Genomic DNA, 21514 nt, shown 5'->3' with positions numbered 1-21514 from the left:
GTAAAGTTAGCCCAATTTTTTTTTGTTATAAAAAATGTTTAAAAATAAAACAAAAAAAAATGAAACAGTAAAGTTAGCCCATTTTTTTTTGTTATAAAAAAAATGTTTTAAAAAAAAACAAAAAAATTAAAATGAAACAGTAAAGCTAGCCCATTTTTTTTGTTGTTATATAAAAAATGTTTTAAAAAAAACAAAAAAAGAAATGAAACAGTAAAGTTAGCCCAATTATTATTTTTTGTTTTAATGTGAAAGATGATGTTACGCCATGAGAATTGTGAGAGAATTGTGATCTATCTTCTAAGCAAAAAAATCGTGATTCTCATTTTAGCCAGAATCGTGCAGCTCTACAAGGAAAATTAAAAAAATATACATTTTTGCTTGCCCATGATTAGATGGTGGAAGTCAGCAGAGCTTATTCTCATTTACTAAGCTCTGGCACAACTGCACTTGCAGAGTGCACAATCAATTTTCCTTTAGTAAATCAACCCCAATGCATCTGTCTCACCCAATCACAGAGACAGAAAACATGGGGGCGGCTTCACAGTGACTGATCACTGTGTTTGCCAATCAGAGGTTATCACAGCGATCAGGTGACCTGGAATTGGACGTTTCCGGGCCCCGGCCATTAGAATGGGGCCCGGGGCTTTCCTGTGCCAGCACAAAGGGAGATACACAAATATGTGGCCCCATGGAAAAAAAGCACATTCCAGTGGGGCCACAAATTTGCGTACGGTCGGCGTGAAGGGGTAAAATCCTTGTAATGCACAGAGATCACCCAGAGGGGAATGTTTTTTGGTTTTTTTTTTCACAACAAAAGTGGAGTTACTCTTTAAGTCAGGGTTCATGTCTACTTGAAACACTGATGGGGATCACTCAAACAGCATCATGAAAATGAAAGCCACAGACTCAGACAGTTTTTCAATTGTATATTTATTAATAAAGTATCAAAACGCAAAGAAACCTCTTAATAAAAAAACATAGGCCTTAAAATACCTTAATTGATAAATTGTATTTAAAATACAATAAACATGCAGTTCCTCTCACATCTGTAATATCGTGAGCGGTTTAAAACTTAGTACCACAACGATAATTGAACCTGCAGATGTTACATCAAGTGAACAAAATAATAATAATATTAATAATATACTTTTTACATATATAGTGCTAACATGATTAACATACATGCCAGTAAACACATGGGAATAACAAAAGCCAAAACGAACGACGCCCGCGTCAAAATGTAAGATATATGGATGCACATATATATTATATATAGTAGTATTAATCATACAATTAGTTGACAGAGCAAGAGTATCTGTGGGTGACATTGCACAGAAAAAAAAAAAGTTGTGTTGGGGCACCCAATCTTTTTTTTTTTTTTTCAGACCTCTGATTCTTGTCAATCAAACAATCCAAAAAGAAAATGCCATCTAATTTAACTAGGTTATGCAGATGCACAGCACTCTGATTAAAATGCATGTCACATCATTCACTCTCCTGGTTTTAAAGCTGAACTCCAGACAGATATAAAGAGACACAAATCCATATTCACTAACACATCCTTAATTTTTTTTTTTTTTATTACAAATAATGCAAGTAACTGAATCTGACTTAGTATCAGCCTCTATTGTCCTTGTACAGCAAAGCTCAGACTGGGGGGGAGGGAGAAGCAGCACCAGGAGCCAATTAGTTTGTGCTGCAGTGCAAGGGGAATGCTGACAGGAGGGGAGAACAGAGAGATTACTATCCAGTCACAAGCTGGGGAGGAGACCTGTAGGTGTTACAGAACTGTACCCGTCTCCTGTCCTTCCAGGTAGGGCTGTGCTGTGTGGCACAGCTGTGTGCATGTCAGAACTGAATGGACAGAAATACAAGCCCTTTGGCAGGTACAACCTCTCTCATATACGGTATGCATTCCATTTGTGAATTTAGCTGTTTGCCTGGAGTTCAGCAATAAACTTGGAGTAGCGCATGGGAGGTTGGCCGCTGCACAATGCAGCCAATCTAATTCTAGCACATAGGAAACAGAATAAAAAAATAAAATTATAACAGAACAACAAAATAACACTCTGATTCTTGGATCCAAGAAAAAGTACAAACAGGAACTAAACTAAAAATCAAAGGTGCGCCAATCTGTTTTGTAATCTCACCCCTCCTAAGGTGTCCACATAGCCGTGTTGTAGAAATTAGAGGTAACCCTTTGCTTATTAGCCCTTGTACACACTGTCGGACATTCCGATGGAAAATGTCTGATCGGACTGTGTTGTCGGATAATCCGACTGTGTGTGGGCTCCATTGGACTGTTTCCATCGGAATATCCGACCGACAAAGTTTTAGAGCTGGGCTATAAAACTTTCCGACAACATGATCCGATCAGACTTTGTCCGATCGTTTGTAGAGAATTCCGATCGGACAAAGTGCCACGCATGCTCAGATAAAATTACGAGACCAAAGCTATTGGCTACTAGCCTGAATGTAGTCCCGTCGTAACTAAATTACGTCATCAAGTTCCGAACGATCGGATTTTGACAACTTTGTCCGACCGTGTGTATGCAACACCAGTTTCGGACAAAATCCGACAGATTTCGTTGTCGGAATGTCCGACCGTGTGTACAAGGGCTTAGATGCTGCCATCATACTGACAAGTCACATCCCAAGTTGCTGGCTGCTTCTAGAACCTAAAACTTCCTTGTAGCGGCGGGTTATGCTACAATAAACTTTTTTCTTTTGCAAAACATTTCTATAACCATAGCATATTTTATTTCTTGTACAAGCGCCAGATCCTTAGAATAAGGAAAATTAAATATTAATCAGATTAGTTTCACCATGCACTGCTCTTTTCTATCAGTCTTTATTTACCAGGGTATGATCAGTAACCCAGAACAGCCAATCAGATGTGTGAAAGAATGGATTCTGATTGGCTGCAGGAAGGTTCAGCTTTTGGCACAAGGTGATAGGTTATTTAAGCTACTGGAATAACTTTATTTTTTATTTATTTTAAAACTGAAGTTTTTTTTTTTTCTGCTTTGGAAATCCAAAAAACAAAAGACCTCTAAAACTGAAATAGCAGTGAATGGGACCTGCGTCTGTACAAGAAATACACTTTGTAAGAACCATCATGGCAGCTGCCGATATCGCGACACCCTTACTGTCCTTTAATGCCACAAAACTGATTGTACACCTTAGGAATTGGAATCATTGTAATTTTTGCGATTATTTACTGATAAAAGTTTCATTCATTCTCTTTTTTTTTTTTAATACCTAAAGGCAAACCCCACTTAAAACTAGATCAGTGTTCTGGTGATGCTGGGTTCTTGCTGATCTCTCCATAGTTCTAGAAACCACCGTGTGCGTCCACTTACCAGCAACCAGGCAAAACTGAAACACCAGTTTAGGGTAGAGCTGACCTTTACACATAGACAGAAAAAGGAGTATAGGGACATACAGATCCCTTTACCATGTACTGACAGTTCTGGTACAGAATATAGTGATCAAATACATGTTTTGCTGGCATCTCATTCATACGTATACTATTTGTGTGTAGAGATTGTGTCTGAGGTAATTGTCTATAGTGTGTGTTGTACACTGGATGAAACACACTGAAATGGACTGACAATTAGGGGTTGATTTACTAGAGCTGAAGAGTACAAAATCAGATGCAGATCTGTATAGGAACCAATCGGCTTCCAGGTTTCTTTGTCAAAGCTTAATTGAACAAGTTGAAGTTAGAAGCTGATTGGCTACCATGCACAGCTGCCACCAGATTTTGCACTCTGCAGTTTTAGTAAATCAACCCCTTAGGCTTGGTTCACATTCTTGCAATCTGCATTCTGCGTGTAGGCAGCTCATTTATTTCAATGGGCTGCCCTACCATCAGAAATGCAGGAAAAGAAGTCCTTAAATTGCGGCACATCCAGCCTCATGGTGCTGCAGCACCAATCATTTTGGCATGTGCAAACATGCCATGTGTGGGGGTGTCATTAAGAATAAAAGGCACCCCTGCACGTCTGCTAAAGAGCATCATATAATGCTCGCGGGTCAGGAATGCGCGTGATTTTGTGACCCACATTAATGTGAACCTAGCCATAGAATATCAAATGCTGTACTCCAGCTAGGTGGTGCAAATATTGGTATTTTGTATATTATTGTACATCAAGTTATGTGCCAACGGGGCACTACAAGTCTCAGCATTCCACTTCTTAGATTGGTACCTGCTGGAAAAAAGACAAAGCCTGTAATTCTAGTCTGTGCAGCTTTTGTATTTGCTATCAAGCTATACTAAACTGTAATCTGAAGTGTTTAATACTTTTTATTTTTGTATTGCATTAAGGGGCCTCATATAGCATAAAGTATTCGGAGGTCTGCCCTATCCCAAAAAAATCAGTCAGTTTCTATTGCAGGTTTCTCTTGCACATCAGAAAGTCACATGTGAGCACGATTGTGACACTGCACTGTAATCACTTGCCGTTAAACACATTAATTAATGCTAAGGTGATTTTACTACTATGCATGGTAATAAAAACACAAGATAATGGAGCAAAGAAGTGAAGATGTGGTGCGGTTGTATACGGGTGACGAATACATAGACTGCTGATGCATGCACATATGTGGAGGTCTTCTTGCTTAAGAATGCAGAGTGAAAGTAATAAATCTGCAAACACAAAGCATGTTTCGTCAATACTTAAATACCATCACCACAGGGTCTGGCTCTTTACTTTTTAGTGGCCTGTGTGTTAAAATGCACACCTGCACTTGTATTTGACCCATCAGGTGTATCGAATACCTGTCACCCCCATTACAAGCTATGGATTCTTCCACCAGCTTGCACATCCTATAGCCATTTATAATCTGAGCGGAAGAACCACAAGTGCAGAAGGGGAGCATGTATTCTACACACCCCAAGAGTGAAATATATGCAGCAACCAAGGAGCATCAGGAAGGACACTTTTTAACACATGGGCTGCTGGAAAAGTAAGTTTGGTTCTTTTACAGCCTGATCATTGTGTATACGTGACAAGATCACTGTAAACGGCCATGTGATGGTAGGTATTGCTACACTCTGTACATCACTGCTTATTTAGGAAAAATTTTAGCAGGTTTGCGTGACCATGTTTATCAAAGTGGGTCAAATGCTGGGAATTAGACAACAATAAGAAATTATGAGAAAATCACTAAGAAGTGGACTTCACTGCATTGTATAACAACAAAAGAGTCCATAGACAACATAACTTCCATGGCTACACATTTTTTGGTTTCATTCTCTCAGCATTTTCAATTTTTTAACAGTTAACCACCAGATATAGTCTGCATGCAAACTGGACTCCGGTGGTTACAACCCACTGACGACAATTATTTTGAGAACTTTAAGCAAAGAAGGCAATGTCAGAAGGAACCATTTAATTCCTGTGTTTTATAACTTGAAAAGGACAACAGCCGTATGTTTACCTTTTCAGTCAGCCCTTGTGGATCTTTATGACATAATATCAATGAATCAACGAAGGCCAACTCCAAATGGTATTATTTGAGTTCTAGTCAATGAAGACCAACTCCAACCTAAATGATTTCAGTTCTAGTCAATGAAGGCCAACTCCAAAGGAAATGATTTCAGATCTAGTCAATGGAGACCAACTCCAAATGGAATTATTTGAGTTCTAGTCAATGAAGACCAACTCCAACCTAAATGATTTTGGTTCTAGTCAATGGAGGCCAACCCCAAATGAAATTATTTCAGATCTAGTCAATGGAGACCAACTCCAACCCAAATGATTTCAGTTCTAGTCAATGGAGGCCAACTCCAACCTAACTGATTTCAGTTCTAGTCAATGGAGGCCAACTTCAACTAAAAATATTTAATTTCAAAGCGTGGGTATTATTTTGTTAAATCCTAATCTGGCTTTTTACATCTCCTGGACTCCAGTAGTGAAATGTGTCTATCGTTTGAGGGGAACTGGTAATTTCATGTGGAATATTTTACAACTGAACTGTCCAAAAATAAGCCAGCAAATGACTTAGCTTGGCAGCAACAGCAAAAACATTTATTATGAAAAGTTGGCCTTTACTACTAGCCTAGGAAGGGCTGAAAGTGATATGATTCCAATGTACTTTTAAATCACATACCCTAACAGAACTAATTTTGAAATGTGAACCAATATTCAGAATGATAAACCCCATCATTCCCTCTGGCCTGGTGGACTTGCTAATTGCTATTGTTCCACATGTCTTAGTCAGCTTGCCAAGTTCTCAATATCATTAGTTCACCTTTGGAAATTGTAGCCTTAAGTAGATCTAAGCTGCAGATACACTTAAAGAAACCTTTAGTGCCCAACGTTGTGATCTCACAGAAAACAAATACAACATTGACAATTAACGAGAGTGAAAGCAAAATGACTTTCAAAAAAATAAATAGCAGGAAACAAGCAAAATATTCTTTGTCTCCAAATGGATCAGTTAAGGCAGTTCATTGTGTTTCCATTTTCTCAAAATACTTCCGTGGATTTGAACAGAAACATTATTGGTGACATACCATTATTGATAATGTTATCACCCCCAAAAACACTGAAATGTTCTTTTTTGTTTCTGTTAAGAAAAAAAAAAATGATTGCACAAAGTGTAAAAAGGCAAATCAGACTGCTGAAGGAGGAAGCAGCAATCGGCTAGTGAATAGAACCTGGTAATAACTCCTAAAGGTAAAGTACGTTCTCCTTTTGTTGGAGATTCCAAGCCACCATTAAATGGAAGGAGCTCACAGCATCCTATAAAGGGTACATCCTTCCACTTTCTAACCAGAGACATCTGAAGTCAATACGAAGTAGACTTTTCCTGGTAAAGATTCCACATTTGATGCCCTGGGCACCCCAAAGGGCCGCAGTTTATTCTGAAGTCCAGCAGACAGGTGCTCAGTTCACACCCTCCGTCACTAAGTTCTGCAGGGTGCTTTCTTTGATTTGTTGAATGAAGAGTTTGCGTTCATCCTCTGGTGTCCGCCCATTCTGTGCTCGCACAATACAGGTGGGTCGGTGGAGGTTCAACATATAGATAAGATGCTGCTTCTCATTCTTTAGTTCCTCAATTTGGGCTTTCAGTTCTGCATTGATAGTTTCCAGCTTCTCTGACTCCTTTATTAGAAGAAACAAGCAGAATTAATGACCAGGTAAAGACAGCCTACCTAGCGACATGATGGAATTTGAAAAACTATTACACTCTTAAAAATCTTTGAATGTATCAATGTAAATCGAGCAATACTGCAGCTAGAGCCTTTTCCTTTGCTCCTTTCTACTGTTGTCCTTTAGGGGCTTCCTGCATACATGGGTTTTAACACAGGAGAGCATCCCTTTAGATATGCATGTCCTTCTTTGTCTTATGTCCATAAAGCATGGGATGAGGGCCACATTTCCTACAACCTTACTCAAGCAAGCAGGAAACCAAAAAGAAAATCAATGTTTTATGGGCATGCAGGGTCCTTTCTCAGACCTTGAGAATGGGGAAATGTGTGTCTGAGTCATTTGTTATTTTACATTATTTCTTCATCATGTTCACATTGATTTATCAGTTTTGGTTTCTTTCTTCTCCTTGACTCTTGCTTTCTGGCACTTCCCCGAAGCCTTGTTAAAGTCAAACCATTCTAACATATGTACACAAGTGCACACCTGTTGTCAATAGACAGTCTGCATTGGTTGGGGGAAATATCAAATCAAGGGGCTTGCTACAAGCTTACCGACTATTCCAAAATTCAGAATTTTCTTACAAAGTACAGTAGTCATTTAAGTAGAACTATAGACAAAACAGGAGAGTGATAACCTCCGGTGAGTTTTTTTTTTTTTTGGCAGTTTACATACACTTCCTCTCCCAAAGCCAAAACAGGAAGTGAGTGGAAATCCCTGCAAATTAAAGGAATTCTTGGGGGCCTCCAGTTCAGCAGAACTAGCGTCCCCATTGGAAGATTTCCCCTCTATTACTTTTCTGGGAAAACCCAAAATTTGGAATTTTCATTTAGCTTCTACAATAATGGTATACAGGACAAAGAGGATGATTCTCCCTAACTGGGACACAGACAGCAAAAAAAAACTATTAGGTGTTCTAATCCATCACCACTTTATCAAAAACAAACAAAAAAATTGCCTTTAGGTATACTTTTAGCCTTATGATAAATGATTGCGTGTTTATTCTCTGCACGTTAGAATGGTGGGAAGGTGTGGTATGTGCTGACCTCTATGTACACTCACCTTCTGCAAGCATTCTGTTCTCTCTTTCTTTTTGTTTCGACACTTTGCAGCTGCGACCTTGTTCCTCTCTCTTCTCCTCTTCTTCCTATCATCTTCTTCTGGCACAAACTGGGAAATAAAAAAATCCGGACATGTCTACATAAGTTCCAGATATTCTCCCAATAGAACACTGACACTCAAAGGATGTGCAACAACCTTCACCTTAATGCATTCTATGCATTAAGGTTAAAAAACATCTGACACTGCCTGCGCCCCCAGCCCCCCCGTTTTACTTACCTGACCCCTCGAAAATCCCGCGCTCGCCCACGCCGTTCTCTTCACCGCTCAGCCTGGCCGCTGATTGGCTGGAGTGGGTGGATGGAAAGCAGCGCAGCCATTGGCTCACGCTGCTGTCAATCACATCCACTGACGCGGAGCGCCGGGGGGCGGGGCCGTGTGATACAGCAAACGGCTATAGCCGCCAGCTGTATTACGGGAGCGCGCCCGCAGGTGCTTCTCACCATGTAAGGGAGCTCGCATGAACATGAGAAGTACCTGCGGGAGGAAGCAGAGACAGCCGCCGAGGGACCCCAGAAAAGCAGGTTCGGGGCCTCTCTGTGCAAAACGAGCTGCACAGTGGAGGTAAGTATAACATGTTTGTTATTTTTTTTTTTTTATATTTTTTACTTTACAATCCCTTAAACAGATAATTGATTTTGTTTTTGGTTAATGACAGGATTTGTCTGCTAAAAAACAAAAACCCGTTTATGGTGAATGTAGTCTGAAAGAAGAAGCAACACTCATATTTCAGGAAGACTCTGCAAGCTCTGCACCCAAGTTCTCAAAACTGCTTACCTGCTGTGCGGTCTTAACACAGGAGTCTTTTGGATTTTTAGATCTTACAACATAAGAGAATATTTCATGGTTATGGGGGAGGGCAGTTGGAACTCCCATTAGGGGATCCTACAGCTAGAGTCACTCGGATAACAGAAAGTCATCTCACTAGACTGCAGCTTTGAGTAGGCTGATCCTTTAAAGAAATGACAGTCACTTTACCCACTAAGAGTACAGTGATAGGTTCTCTTGTAAGAAAATGAATTATTTAATTGGGAACTTAATCTGTCATCTGTCTACATTTTTTGTTGAGAAAAGCATCAAACATTGGGGGAGATTTACTAAAACGGGCACACACTTTATCTGGTCCAACTGTGCATAGTAACCAATGAGCTTCTAGGTTTTATTTTCAAAGCTTAATTGAGCAAGCTGAAGTTAGAAGCTGATTGGTTGCTATGCGCAGCTGCACTAGATTCTATGTGCATCCATTTTAGTAAATCACCCCCTACTGTAAATTTAGCCATTTTCCGGGTATTGCCATTTAAATATGAATGCCTCTCTACAATGACCGCGAAAGTAACCATTTCTCCCTGATAACCCTAAAATCCAAAAAATGGACATAGCTTACCTCTGTCTTAGCCATTGTCATTTCTATGGGCCTTTCTGCAACCACAACGCTGTCCAATGTGCAAGGTGCGTGGATACGCTTATTTTGGATAGTGAACCTCAGTTCTTCTTTAACGAGAGGCGTCAAGTTGGTGAAATCTTCAAATGCGAATGTCATCGTTGGAGACAGGCAGGGGACAATGGCGGTTGCGCTGACTTCCACAGCTGAACCTTGTCCTGGGTGTTGAAGCATCATTTTTCTATGGGCAAAACACATATTCAAAGTTTTAGAAATGCAAAATGACTCCAAATTTGTATCTATTATATTATTATATGTCTGCTAAAGTACTCCTTTAAATACCTCTCCTAATCAAAAGATAGATACATTTCTGAGCAGCTGGAAATAGCCAAGGCAAGCTTACACTTGCTTGAAGCTTTCTATTAAAGTAGAACTATAGGCAAAACTTATTTTTTCATTTTGGATAGAGCAAGGGAAGGTTATAACCCCTGTCAGACTTTTTTTCGTCATCTTAGATTTCCCGTCACGTCTGGTCCCGTAGCCAAATAGAAGTGAGAAGAAATCCCTGAAAGTTAAGGGAATTCTTTGGGGACCCCCAGGTCACAGAACTAGTGTCCCCAATGAAAGATTTCCCCACTGTTACTTTTCTGGGGACAACCCAAAATGCTAACTGCTCCCAACTGTCAGAAACAGGACACAGCCTCAGTCTCCCCTCAACTAAATAAGAAACAGGACACAGCCTCAGTCTCCCCTCAACCAAATAAGAAACAGGACACAGTCTCAGTCTCCCCTCAACTAAATAAGAAACAGGACACAGCCTCAGTCTCCCCTCAACCAAATAAGAAATAGGACACAGCCTCAGTCTCCCCTCAACCAAATAAGAAATAGGACACAGCCTCAGTTTCCCCTCAACTAAGTAAGAAATAGGACAAAGCCTCAGTCTCCCCTCAAGCAAACTAGAAATGAACAAGGGCAGCCAAGGGGGTGGATCACTGGAAGAACTTTACCATTCTAAACTAAACAAACTACTAAGGGTAAGTGTAATATTGCACATAAAAAGCCCTAAACCTGTTTCCTAAATTAGTAATTCACATTTTTTAGGGTGTAAAAATGTAACCAATTAGAAACCACATTTTGATGATCTTACTGTTCCAAACTGGTAAACAGTAAGGCTGATGTCACACCAGAATTCTTTTTCACGATGATTTCCCTGTCTACCATTTTTTAGTCACAATTTCCTGCTAAGAAATTCATATTGAGTTTCTATGGAATTGATAACTCTTCCATTTTTAGAAGCATTTGTTGCCAAAAACGATATTGACGATCATTCTTCATGCACCTCTAAGGCTAGGTTCACACTATTGCACGGTGGGGGGAAGAATGCGTGCATAATCGTGCACTTTCTTGACACGCACAGAAATAAGCTGCCCTAGCAGACATGTGGCGACACCATTATATGTTAATGGCAACCCCACACATCTGCTAACGTGTGTCGTTTTTATGTGTTCCACAGCACCATACGGTTCTGTGTGTTTTTGGAAAAGGATCTTTTCCATTTTTCTAGCACATAGGGCAGCCCATTGAAATGAATGGGCTGCCCTACTCGCAATGCTCAGTTTGCACCATTAGGTTTAAGTTAGCTACCAATTGCTGAAGGAGAATGATTTGTAAGAGAGCAGAACCCAATGCTGTAGCACCAGAGACTCTAACGATTAAATGTGAAAATTGCTGCTAATCACTGTCACTAGCGTTTTGTAGCACCGATTATTCTCTGCTACAAATTCGCCTATGTGACATCAGACTAAAAATGGTTAGTGCATACATACATCAGCTTGTAAAATAAGGAAAGAAGATTTCTTGAATAAAGAAATACTAAATTTCGTAATCAAAAGTGTCTCAAAACAACCAATCCGGTTTCATCTCATTTTATGGCAAAAAAAAAATAATCGACTGGCTCGAAGCTTGGTCCAGTCTTCCAAACTTTGATAACTTATCTGACTGCACTGTGTAATAGGCTGTATATCTTGTTTTTCTAGCTTGGTAAAAAAAAAAATACGTCAGCAATGACAATTACGGCTGAAAAGCTTTTTGCAGCTTGTAATGTTACAAAGTACAAAGTTTAGTAGATGTATAAATAGCGTTTGGCTTATAATTACACAACCTGACAATGTTATTTTTAGGGTCAGATCACCAATTAAACTATTTATTCTGCGCAGAGGTCTGTTTCAATGTAAACAAGAGGTGAGCAAGATTTGGCTCATTGCCTGTCGGGAAGCTACAGCCCATACTGGCGTCGGAGGGCACTGAAAGCTATTGTGACCCCTCAAGGTTGTATTGTTTTTCATCCCTTGAAAAAAAATGAATTTTGCCATCTTAAAGTGACCCTCCCATAAAATAAAAGAAAGCCATAATAAATGTACCAGTTAACAAATAAAAATGTCAGTAGTTACCTTTCCCACTGCCCATGCTGCTAGAACATCGCTTCATTCAGTAAAATATTTTGCTGAAATCCACAGACAATGGACATTTCTGAGAATGTCGATCTCCTGGGTCCCCCACGTCTCCCATTAATCTCCATGTTGCTGCTGTGTCCGATAACGGGTGGTGGTCAGAGGACAGAACTAGTGAGAACTGTGGGGGGACCCAGGAGATCAACACTCCCTAAAATGTTGGTTTCCCTATGGATTTCAACAGAAAAATGTACTGAATAAATAAATGCCGTGACAGCATAGTCAGTGGGAAAGGTAAGTATTGACAGTCTTCTTTTAGCGGTAAACTTATTTGAGGCTTTTTTGTTTTATGACAGGGTCACTTTACCGAGAATCAGTAATGCCGCGTACACACGATCGGAATTCTCGTCGGAAAAAGCTCTGATGGTTTTCCCGACGGAATTCCGCTCAAGCTGTCTTGCCTACACACGGTCACATCAAATTCCGATCATTTAGAACGCGGCGATGTACAACACGTACGACGGGACTAGAAAAAGGAAGTTCCATAGCCAGTAGCCAATAGCTTCTGTCTCGTAGTTGAATCTGAGCATGCGTGATTTTTGGCGTGTTGGAATTGCATACACACGATCGGAATTTCCGATAGAACGTTTTTCTGTCAGAAAAATTGAGAACATGCTATAAATTTTTGGCTGGCGGAAATTCGGACAGCTAAATTCCGGTGGCCCATACACATGGTTGCATTTTCCGATGAAAAGCTCTTATCTGTCTTTTTCTGGCCGGAATTCCAATCGTGTGTACACAACAAAAGAATAGAAATAAGTCAACTGCCAAAGCCTACTTGTTAGCCTTGATCCAGGACAATCAAGCTCAACCCTCTTTACTTGTCTGGCCTATGACCCGGAGCAAGCATATGTATATCAGGTGTCAGGATCAGGATGACAAACCCTGGAGTCTGCGCCTTCAAAAAACAAAAAAAGGCCATTAATGGTTTCTCCCATATTTATGCTCAGAGAGGTTCCTTTTAATGTTTTTTCTAAAAATACAAAAAAAAAAAATGATGGCTCGTTTTCTAAAGAATCATTCAACCCATAGGTTATTTTAATAAAAAAAAATAAAAAATTGACAACAAGGTACTGGTCAAAAGCGAAATATGGTTAATTTAAGGTCCAAGTGGCAGCAGAAGGCAGAGCAGTGGGTGAAGTCTCCAGAATTGTAAGCTCTGAAAACGTTATCACCCTCCTTATGAAGCCATATAGCACAGCAAAGTTGATCCTAAGTATTTGTTTCAACTGTATATTGTTTGGTCATTTGCTTGGAGTCACTTGGCTATGCTGGCTGGCAGCTCATGACAAGTCGTGATGACATCAGGTTAATGTTAAACAGTCAGTGAGTTCATGGCCTCAATGACCTAACTGCCTCCTGGAGCAACTTGACATGACCACTGCTATGCAGAATGGTGTGGGGCGACTTGATGCCCTGAAGCCGTGGAGGTACCACAGGTCCCAGCATGTCTTGGTGAGGCCAGTGGTCATGCTCAGTCTAGGAACCGCTCCACAATCAGAGGGCTAAAAATAAGCTGACCCTCCTTTGTACAGATAATGAATGAACCAGGAAGCAGTGTCATTTCCAGGAAAAGAATCTGCTTTAGAATGTGTTGTGTCACCAAAGGGCATCATGCAACCTGCCAGCAATTAGCGGTGACAGCAATAAGGAAAGGAATGAGTATAAAAGCCACTGACATCACCAGGTGAGGACAGATCATTCACCAAGACACGGAATATTCTCCTTCATTGCATTTGCTGTGCTTCTAAATTTTTGAGATTTCTCTAAAATCTCTTCATCCCAAAAAAATTCACATGGACCTTCCTTCTGCCACCATGCAACGTAATCAATAAAGCAATACAAAGACCAAAGCTGAACCTCAATGTGCAGCAACTCCTGGCAACCAATCAAACTTGCCCTTACAGAAATACTATAATTGAAATGGGAGATCTGATTGGATACTATGAGTAATACCTCAACTAACCAAACACCTGATATACTAAACTCTATTCTTTCTGCTTTAAATCTACCAAAACTATAAGGCAGAAGCCCTTCCTAAACAGCCCATTCTATTTGTATCCTGAGTAATATAAAGCTGTTGGTAGATCTAAAGAAGATTGCACAGATTGCAAGGTGTGTGGCCAGCTTTACACTTTGCTCATAAGCCTGGCAATCCGCTCCAGCCTTTTTTTATCCTAGAAGAACCCTTTACATAATTGTAAGGTCTCGGGGAACACTTCAAAAAACAATTTATTGGAGATCGGTGGGAAAAATACCCCATACACTGGTGGCTAGTGGGAAGGGTGCCCCCTTAATAGGGCTGGTCAGAATGCTTCCTTTACAGCCAGCTAAAAAGATGATTGCGTTCATACAGTTGGCAATGACCCATAAACTATGCAGGAACTATCAGATGGGAGGTCAATCAGTCACAGCACAAGGATCCCCTACCAATTTCTGGAGGAACCCCTAGTATAATGAGGAACCCTGGCTGGGAATGTTTGATCTACACAGTGGAAAGGGGAAGTCACTTGCCATAACTAACCTTTTACATAGAAAACATCTTAGATGTCACCAACCCGTTCTCATTCAGTAAGCTACACAAGTCTCTGGTCATAAGTCCGCATATAAGGGAACTATCTATTCCGCTTTACCTTGCACAACATTCACACAAAAGTGAACAAAAAATGACGTATGCAACCACCGAGACGTCCATTTGTCCTTTCCGTGTCAGTTCACATAAAGGCTGCAAGAACTGTCACATCACAAATCGTCAAACGTGACAAAGAGCAAAGACGAAACAATGTTATCTACACAAAAGGTTACATGTGTACACCCCCCTCCGAGTTTTATTTCTAACAGGACAAGCAGAAGTAAAAATCATTGCAATTATCTTTATGAAAGCACATAATACACTGGTATTGGTGTGAACTATATTGTTTACACTGGTATTGGTGTGAGCTATACCATGTACGCTGATATTGGTGTGAGCTGTACCATGTGCACTGGTATTGGTGTGAGCTATACCATGTACACTGGTATTGGTGTGAGCTATACCATGTGCACTGGTATTGGTGTGAGCTATACCATGTACGCTGGTATTGGTGTGAGCTATACCATGTGCGCTGGTATTGGTGTGAGCTATACCATGTGCGCTGGTATTGGTGTGAGCTGTACCATGTGCACTGGTATTGGTGTGAGCTATACCATGTGCACTGGTATTGGTGTGAGCTGTACCATGTACGCTGATATTGGTGTGAGCTATACCATGTGCACTGGTATTGGTGTGAGCTATACCATGTACGCTGGTATTGGTGTGAGCTATACCATGTGCACTGGTATTGGTGTGAGCTATACCATGTGCGCTGGTATTGGTGTGAGCTATACCATGTGCGCTGGTATTGGTGTGAGCTATACCATGTGCACTGGTATTGGTGTGAGCTATACCATGTGCACTGGTATTGGTGTGAGCTGTACCATGTACGCTGATATTGGTGTGAGCTATACCATGTGCACTGGTATTGGTGTGAGCTATACCATGTGCACTGGTATTGGTGTGAGCTATACCATGTGCACTGGTATTGGTGTGAGCTATACCATGTGCGCTGGTATTGGTGTGAGCTATACCATGTGCACTGGTATTGGTGTGAGCTATACCATGTGCACTGGTATTGGTGTGAGCTATACCATGTGCACTGGTATTGGTGTGAGCTATACCATGTGCGCTGGTATTGGTGTGAGCTATACTATGTGCGCTGGTATTGGTGTGAGCTATACTATGGGCACTGGTATTGGTGTGACATATATATTGTGCACTGGTGTGAGATATACTGTGTACATTTGTATTAGTGACTTTGTACACTAGTATTGGTGTATGATATATAGTACCGTGTACACAAGTATTGGTGTGAGATATACTTTATATAATTGTATTGATGTGCTATATACTTTGTATACTTGTATTGCTATGATATATACTTTGTACTCTCACTTATCTCACTACATAAACTGCTGGATCTGTAAATACAAAAGATAACCATTGCTGGGTGGCAGGTTAACCATACCTGATAAAAGTTAGGTCCCAGGCAATAAAACTTGTATTTACTCTCCAGCAACCTCATTTTCCTGACATGTACAGATATACACCTAATGCCATGCATCACTACAGCTGATTACATCCCACACAATGTAAAGATTTATTGATTGATCCCCCAGAGGATCTATTACTGAGGGACAGATCTTTACATCTGAAATAATGACCACATCCACATTCTTATTCAGGTCTTGTCTTTTACAAGATTTCAGATAAATATAACAATTGAAAAGATAAAGCCTGGATTCTTATTTATAAATATGATGATATGTAATTAATTATATCTAAAGGAAATATAAACAGAAAGCAAATACAATATTATTTCTGATAGTATAGAGCAATTTTACTGACCAAAATAATTATTACTAAACATGTAACACAACACTTTATACTATAAGTTTTGTTATAATCTGCTATGGTTTCAGAAGAGAGAGAGAGAAGAGAGACAAAAGGGGCAAAAGAAAGTCAAAGGGACAAAAAAAGAGTAAAAGAAAATAGAGAAGAAGAAAAGAGGGGGTGGTAAGAGAAAAAGAAAGTAAAGGGGTGGGGGCAGAAAGACAGACAGAGAAAGAGAGAGAGAAAGGCAGAGAGAATGTGTCACACTCAGTGATCAATGACATTAATTATCAGAAGTGACAGGAGTCAGACACAAGAAGGAGAGAGAAAGAGAAAGAGCAAGAGAATGAAAGAGAGAGAGAGAGAGAGAGAGGGAAAGAGGGAAAGTGTCACAATGGCACTAAATTTCATAAGTGACAGAAGGCAGACGAAAGAAAGAAAGAAAGAAAGAAAGAAAGAAAGAAAGAAAGAAAGAAAGAAAGAAAGAAAGAAAGAAAGAAAGAAAGAAAGAAAGAAAGAAAGATAGAAAGAAAGATAGAAAGAAAGAGACACACAACCATCAATGTCACTGAATATCAAAAGTGACAGAAAGCAGACACAAGAAAGAGATGTAAATAATAGAAAGAGCAGGAGAAGAAGTGAGAGAGAGAAAAAGGGAAAAAAAAGAAAGAGGGTCGCCCGCTCAGATCTGTACACAGATGATGGGGATATAATATATTTCTGGGTATTCAGTCCCATAGGGTCCCCGAGTCCTCCGGTCGGTATTGAAGTCGGAGGACTGGGGGGGTCTCACTCTGGAATGTGACGCCACCTTTTGGCGATCGGTGTAAAGTCACGTGTGAGAACTGAAAGTATTTCAGAGCATTTCATCAGAATGGTGACCTCCCATCCAGAGGAGAGGAGAGGAGAGCCGGGTACTTCTCACCTGTCCGGCCACACACAGATCACCGCTAGAGAACACCGACCGAGCCACACATCATCTACACACCCTGCCTACCTACCTACACCAATCACTATCCACCGCCATCACTACTACCCCCAACACATCAACTACTACACCCCCTCCCCTTCTGTCCTCAGGATTCTCCATGTCCTGATCGAGAAATAAGACCCCGAATCATCCCAACTTCATCTACCGAACACAACAACCTACCGACTACTTCACCCACCCAGCACAACAACCTACCGACTACTTCACCCACCCAGCACAACAAACTACCGACTACTTCCCCCACCCAGCACAACAACCTACCGACTACTTCACCCACCCAGCACAACAACCTACCGACTACTTCACCCACCCAGCACAACAACCTACCGACTACTTCCCCCACCCAGCACAACAACCTACCGACTACTTCATCTAGCGAACACAACAACCTACCGACTACTTCCCCCACCCAGCACAACAACCTACCGACTACTTCACCCACCCAGCACAACCTACCGACTACTTCACCCACCCAGCACAACAACCTACCGACTACTTCACCCACCCAGCACAACCTACCGACTACTTCACCCACCCAGCACAACCTACCGACTACTTCACCCACTGAACACAACAACCTACGAACTGCGGTGTCACAGCAAACTACAAAACAACACAAAAGTAACCCCCGAAATACATGATAATAACTCCTCTATGTAAACTTTATATTTATAAACAGATATAAATGATTCCCCGGTGCGGAGATATTATCGGTGTAGAGCACACATCGCTTCTACATACAGATATATACTGTAGGCAGAAATACATAAACAATGATAACTATTATATATGTGGTTGTTTTGCTACCAACTGAGACAAACCCCTAAACTACTACTCTAAATAATAATAATATTAACAACTATAATAATAACAACTATAACAATAAGTATTATTATGATGATGAAGAGAATAAAGAGTGACATTCTCTAGGATTAGTATTGGTGACAATAAATGGGGTGAAGGCAACGCCATTCTTTTGTCCTTTTATACATATATTGAAATAATGATGAAGATGAAGAAGAAGAAGAAGAAGAAGAAGAAGAAGAAGAATGAAAAAATAAACAGATAAATTCTCCAATATTAGTATTAGTAATATAAATCTAGTGGAGATATTGCTATACTCTTAACCCAATACATAAATAATAATAATAACAACATACAACAATAAGCCAGGGTCACATTCTTGAATTACTCTATACATGCTCATATAGCCCCACAGACAGTGATTTGTGTATAAAGTATCGTGGAAGAAACAGGTAGGTCCTTGGAAAGGGTAGGTAAGTTGCTGGAAGGGGTAGGTCGGTCCCTGAAAGGGATAAGTAGGTCTTAGGGAAAGAGATAAGTCCCTGGCAGGGGTAGGTATTTGGAAGTAGTAGGTAAGTCCTCGGCAGAGGTAGGTAGGTATTTGGAAGTAGTAGGTAAGTCCTTGGCAGGGGTTGGTATGTATTTGGAAGTAGTAGGTAAGTACTTGGCAGGGGTAGGTACGTCGTAGTAGTATGTAATTCCTTGGCATGAGTAGGTAGGTATTTAGAAGTAGTAGGTAAGTCCTTGTCAGGGGTAGGTAGTAGTAAGTCCTTGGCAGGGGTGGGTAGGTAGTAGGCAAGTCCTTGTCAGGGGTAGGTAGGTAGGTGTCGGTGTATGTCAGGTCACACAGCTGGAAAGTTGTATAAAGTATGGGATGGGGGGGGGGCTCCATTGTTCCGGGTAGAAGGTGAGGGGCTCCGGATGGGGTGGGGGGTCAGTCGGGGACTCCTAAGAGCTGTAGAAAGTGATGGGAAAAGTTCGGGGTGTGGATCAGACAAAGAGACCCCCCAACAGCGGAGCGGATCCCCTCTTACCTGCCGCCTGTCAGAGCTGCACTATAAGGGAAGAATGGCAGACAAAGGGTCGGCTCCGAGCTGCCCGCACTCTGCCCGCTCCGCTCCCCTCTCACTCTCTTTCTTTCCCTCTCTCGGAGTTGCATCACCTCTTTATATAGTGGAGGAGCCGCTCTGGAATGTGATCTGTCCGTCCAGCTAAGAATAGCGCCTCGCTGGTGATGCAAGGGGACCGGGGGAGGGGCTCTGATGATGAGCGAGAGAGGGGCGGGGCCCCCATGATGACGATGATGACAAAAGTGATGACAAAAAAGGAGGCAGGGCTTGGAAGGGGGAAGCCTCTCTCCATAAGAGGAGTAGGGCGAGGACTCGGGTTAACTCCTGCGAGTCTTCCCTATGAGCCAATGCAGCCCAAGCCGGTCTAATGACTGCAGGCGGCTGGCATGTGAGCGCTGGGAGGAGCCCGAGAGCTCTGCGCCAATGTTTTCATGTTTGTTCGCTGTCACCCGGCAACCGGCCGCCTGGGGGAGACAGAGCGCAGCGCTGAGCGCCGGACTGAGCTGTGCGCCGTCTGGACTGCCTGAGTCCTCAGGCTTCCTTTTTAATATCATTTAATAAATGGATAAAATTAGTACATTTATATAAATACATTTTTTATTCATATTTATATAAGTTTATTCCGAAAAAAGATATATATTTATCTATATATATAGATATATATCTATATATATACATATATATATATTTTTTTTAAACATATAAATATGAATAATAAAAAAATCTATATTTATTTATTTTTAATGTATATTTATATATGTTTATTAAAAAAATCTATATATAAAAATTTTACAGATATAAATATATATCTGTAAAAAATTATATATATATATATATATATATATATATATATAATTCATATTTATATGTTTATTACAAAAAAATCATATATTTAATAAACTTATATATATATATATATATATATATATATATATATATCATATAGTTAATATTTAATGAACATAAAAAAATATATATTTTTATTCATATATATATATATATATATATATATATATATATATATATATATATGTATGTATATTTTTTTCATATTTATATACATTTATTACAAAAAAATCATATATTTAATATATGCAAAATATATATATATGTGGTACTGTAAAATTTTACATATTTGTGAATAAGTAACCATTTACATAAAGCAGCTTTTCTTTGGATTATGAAAGCACATCGACACATTAGTAAGTTCCTCTCTGTGTTCTCCATCAAACCCAGTAAAAACCATCTCCCCCTCCAGCCCCCAGTGCCTGAAACATGTTAGACCAAGGATTCAAGATTTACTGGCATGAAGTGTGTAAATAAAAATGACTTGTAGGTGTTTTAATCCGTTCCTATACTACCTTGATCACCTCAAGCTTTAAGAAGAACAATAAGAACCATTTCTGACATTCCCAAACGCTCGCTATCTTCCACCGGGGCCGATCCTGAGTGCGGAATCAAGTGTGGGGTCAGAGGTGAGATTGGTACTTTTTGGGCTCTTATACTTCCCAATTTCTGCTATACTGGAGGTCATGAATACATAATATAATAAATAATAATAATATTATAAGGACCAGTGTGGGTTGGTATACAAGCCGTATCTAAAAATAATTTTTTTTGTTTTGCTTTTAAATGAATGTAGAACCAGACTAAAATATTCAAATAATATTTTTCAAAACCCGTGTGTGGAGTTCAACATACAAAAAAAATTGCATTACATCAGCTTTAAAACCTTCACACCCCAAGCTAGTATCGTGTTGTAAAGTAATTACATAAGACAGGATTCAGTATGAGCGGGGAAAGCCTGTAACCAGACAAGCTATTAAACAGCTACTGTAACTATTACCAGTATAACTGCATGACTCACACTCATGCATGGCTGTCCGAGCTGCCTATAAATTACCATTAATATGTCCTCTGAAACACAGCTACCCCCAGGGAGCGCAATAAGTGATTGTCTGGGTGTACTGTATGTAAAGAAAGGGATGTACTTCTGCGTAACTACCACAAGGGGGCTAGAGTGCACTTCTGCAGCTTTTGCACGGAATTCTAGCACACATTCTGCTACACA

The 21514-nt window shown here is 40.3% G+C and overlaps 1 protein-coding gene across 1 annotated transcript; it reads right to left on the bottom strand.

Annotated features, from left to right (window-relative positions):
• Window positions 1–913: 913 nt before the first annotated feature.
• ATF3 (activating transcription factor 3) lies at window positions 914–19571 on the bottom strand. The gene is made up of 4 exons (XM_077485744.1): window positions 19408–19571; window positions 9664–9901; window positions 8223–8330; window positions 914–7115 (listed from the first exon to the last, which is right to left on the bottom strand). Exons 1-4 carry the CDS (start codon window positions 19530–19532, stop codon window positions 6897–6899), a joined length of 690 nt encoding a protein of 229 aa, XP_077341870.1. The 5' UTR covers window positions 19533–19571; the 3' UTR covers window positions 914–6896.
• Between the last annotated feature and the right edge of the window lie 1943 nt (window positions 19572–21514).

Source organism: Lithobates pipiens, unplaced genomic scaffold, assembly GCF_037356315.1.
Source record: "Lithobates pipiens isolate NorthernLeopardFrog02 unplaced genomic scaffold, aLitPip1_a1.2 Scaffold_18, whole genome shotgun sequence".
Lineage (NCBI taxonomy): Eukaryota > Metazoa > Chordata > Amphibia > Anura > Ranidae > Lithobates > Lithobates pipiens.
This window is presented reverse-complemented; position numbering and strand designations above follow the sequence as displayed.

Excerpts from the sequence above, each read along its gene's own strand:
- ATF3 (XM_077485744.1), bottom strand. The coding sequence starts at position 19,532 with ATGCAACTCCGAGAGAGGGAAAGAAAGAGAGTGAGAGGGGAGCGGAGC. Across the intron at positions 8,331-9,663 it reads TGACAATGGCTAAGACAGAG|TTTGTGCCAGAAGAAGATGA; the intron begins GTAAGCTATGTC and ends TTTATTTCCCAG. Across the intron at positions 7,116-8,222 it reads GAACAGAATGCTTGCAGAAG|GAGTCAGAGAAGCTGGAAAC; the intron begins GTGAGTGTACAT and ends CTTCTAATAAAG.